This window comes from Triticum urartu, chromosome 5A (assembly GCF_056163025.1).
Source record: "Triticum urartu cultivar PI428250 chromosome 5A, HENAU_Tu73, whole genome shotgun sequence".
NCBI classification, from domain to species: Eukaryota; Viridiplantae; Streptophyta; class Magnoliopsida; order Poales; family Poaceae; genus Triticum; species Triticum urartu.
The window spans coordinates 33389538-33391021 of NC_141877.1; the positions used below are offsets into that span (position 1 = coordinate 33389538).

General features: G+C 50.5%; 1 protein-coding gene across 1 annotated transcript; it reads right to left on the reverse strand.

The window, feature by feature from the left end:
* Positions 1-214: 214 nt before the first annotated feature.
* Positions 215-1111, reverse strand: LOC147967767 (uncharacterized). The gene has a single exon (XM_087523246.1). It carries the CDS (start codon positions 1109-1111, stop codon positions 215-217), a length of 897 nt encoding a protein of 298 aa, XP_087379372.1.
* Positions 1112-1484: the final 373 nt, after the last annotated feature.

Genomic DNA, 1484 nt, shown 5'->3' on the forward strand with positions numbered 1-1484 from the left:
GCCCTCTACTGTCCATTCGGTGCAACTGATGCAGGGCTGCAAGCACATCTAGCCTAATAATCTCCCAACAATGCTTAAAAAATCCTCCAGAAAACCATCCGGCCCTGGTGCCTTATCTGACGGCATGTCGTCTATGGCCTGCTTAACCTCCTCGAGGGAGAATTCACCCTCAAGATCTGATAGGTCCACATGATCTAAATCCAACTCATCCCAATCAAGCGCCGCAGTGGGTCTTTGAGCAGTCCCAAAGATAGTGTTGATGAGCCAACTCTGTCATGGCCGCATTACTGGAGACTGCTCCATTCACTCCATGTAGCACATGTATCGTGTTTCGATTATGTCGTGCATTGGCCTTCCGCTGGAAGAACCTCGTGTTGACATCACCGGCCCTCAACCACAAAATGCGGCTCCTTTGACGAAGCTTAATTTTAAGTAGCACCGCGAGCCCCAACGATCTGGATTTAAGCTTAGCCCGGAGGTCACGCTCATCTGGTGATAAACTTCTGTAGTCCTGCGCGGCGTCAAGCTGAAGATTCAGCTCGTTGACTAGGTGCATCTGCTTATGGATGTCACCAACAGTGGATTTGCTCCATCCACGCAATGCTTTGCTTAGATGCCAAAGCTTGAAATTCAAGGCAGCAATGGGGCATCTACCACCGACTGGAACATCCCATGATTGAGCGACAACCTCCTTGAAACGATCAATGAATAGCCAGTAAGATTCAAAGAGAAACCTCCTGTTGGTTTTCAGAATCTCATCGTTCCGTAGCAACAACGGGCAGTGATCCGAAACCGAGGAGGCCTGCGGGAGCAGCTTAGCAGTAGGGAACAGGAGCTCCCAATCAACATTCGCAAAGGCCCGGTCAAGGCGCACAAGGGTAGGCGAATCTTGTTCATTGCTCCATGTGAATTTCCTTCCAATCAGAGGCAATTCATGAAGACTAGACCTATTCAGCGAGCGATGGAATTTGTTCATCCAACGACGGCAAATTCGGTCGTTGTTCTTATCTCTAGGATCCGTGATCATGTTGAAGTCTCCTATCACGATCCATGGGCCTGATATGGAATTGTGCACATCCGCCAGCTCATTCAGAAATCTGCTTACGAACATAGTCGTGAGGCCCATAAACAGTGGTAAGAGACCACGGGGGGCTGGCACCAGAAGGAGTGAACGTGGCCGTGATTGAGAAATTGCGCACAGTAATTGAAGACGCAACAAAACTGCTCAAACGCCAGCAGAGCAGGACCCCCCCCACGGGTGCCATCCGCCAGAAGAGCCGCGTGGCGGTCGAACGCAGGTCCTGCGATTTCAAGGATGTCAGCATCGCAGACAGCAGCGAGCTTTGATTCCTGCAGACAAACGATCGAGCAGGAGAGTTGCTCTAACATGGCACGAACTGCAGCCCGTCTCGCTCGATTATTCAAGCCTCGCACATTCCAGCTAGCTAGGGAAAGAGGATTACTCATGAGGAAATCAAATAAGC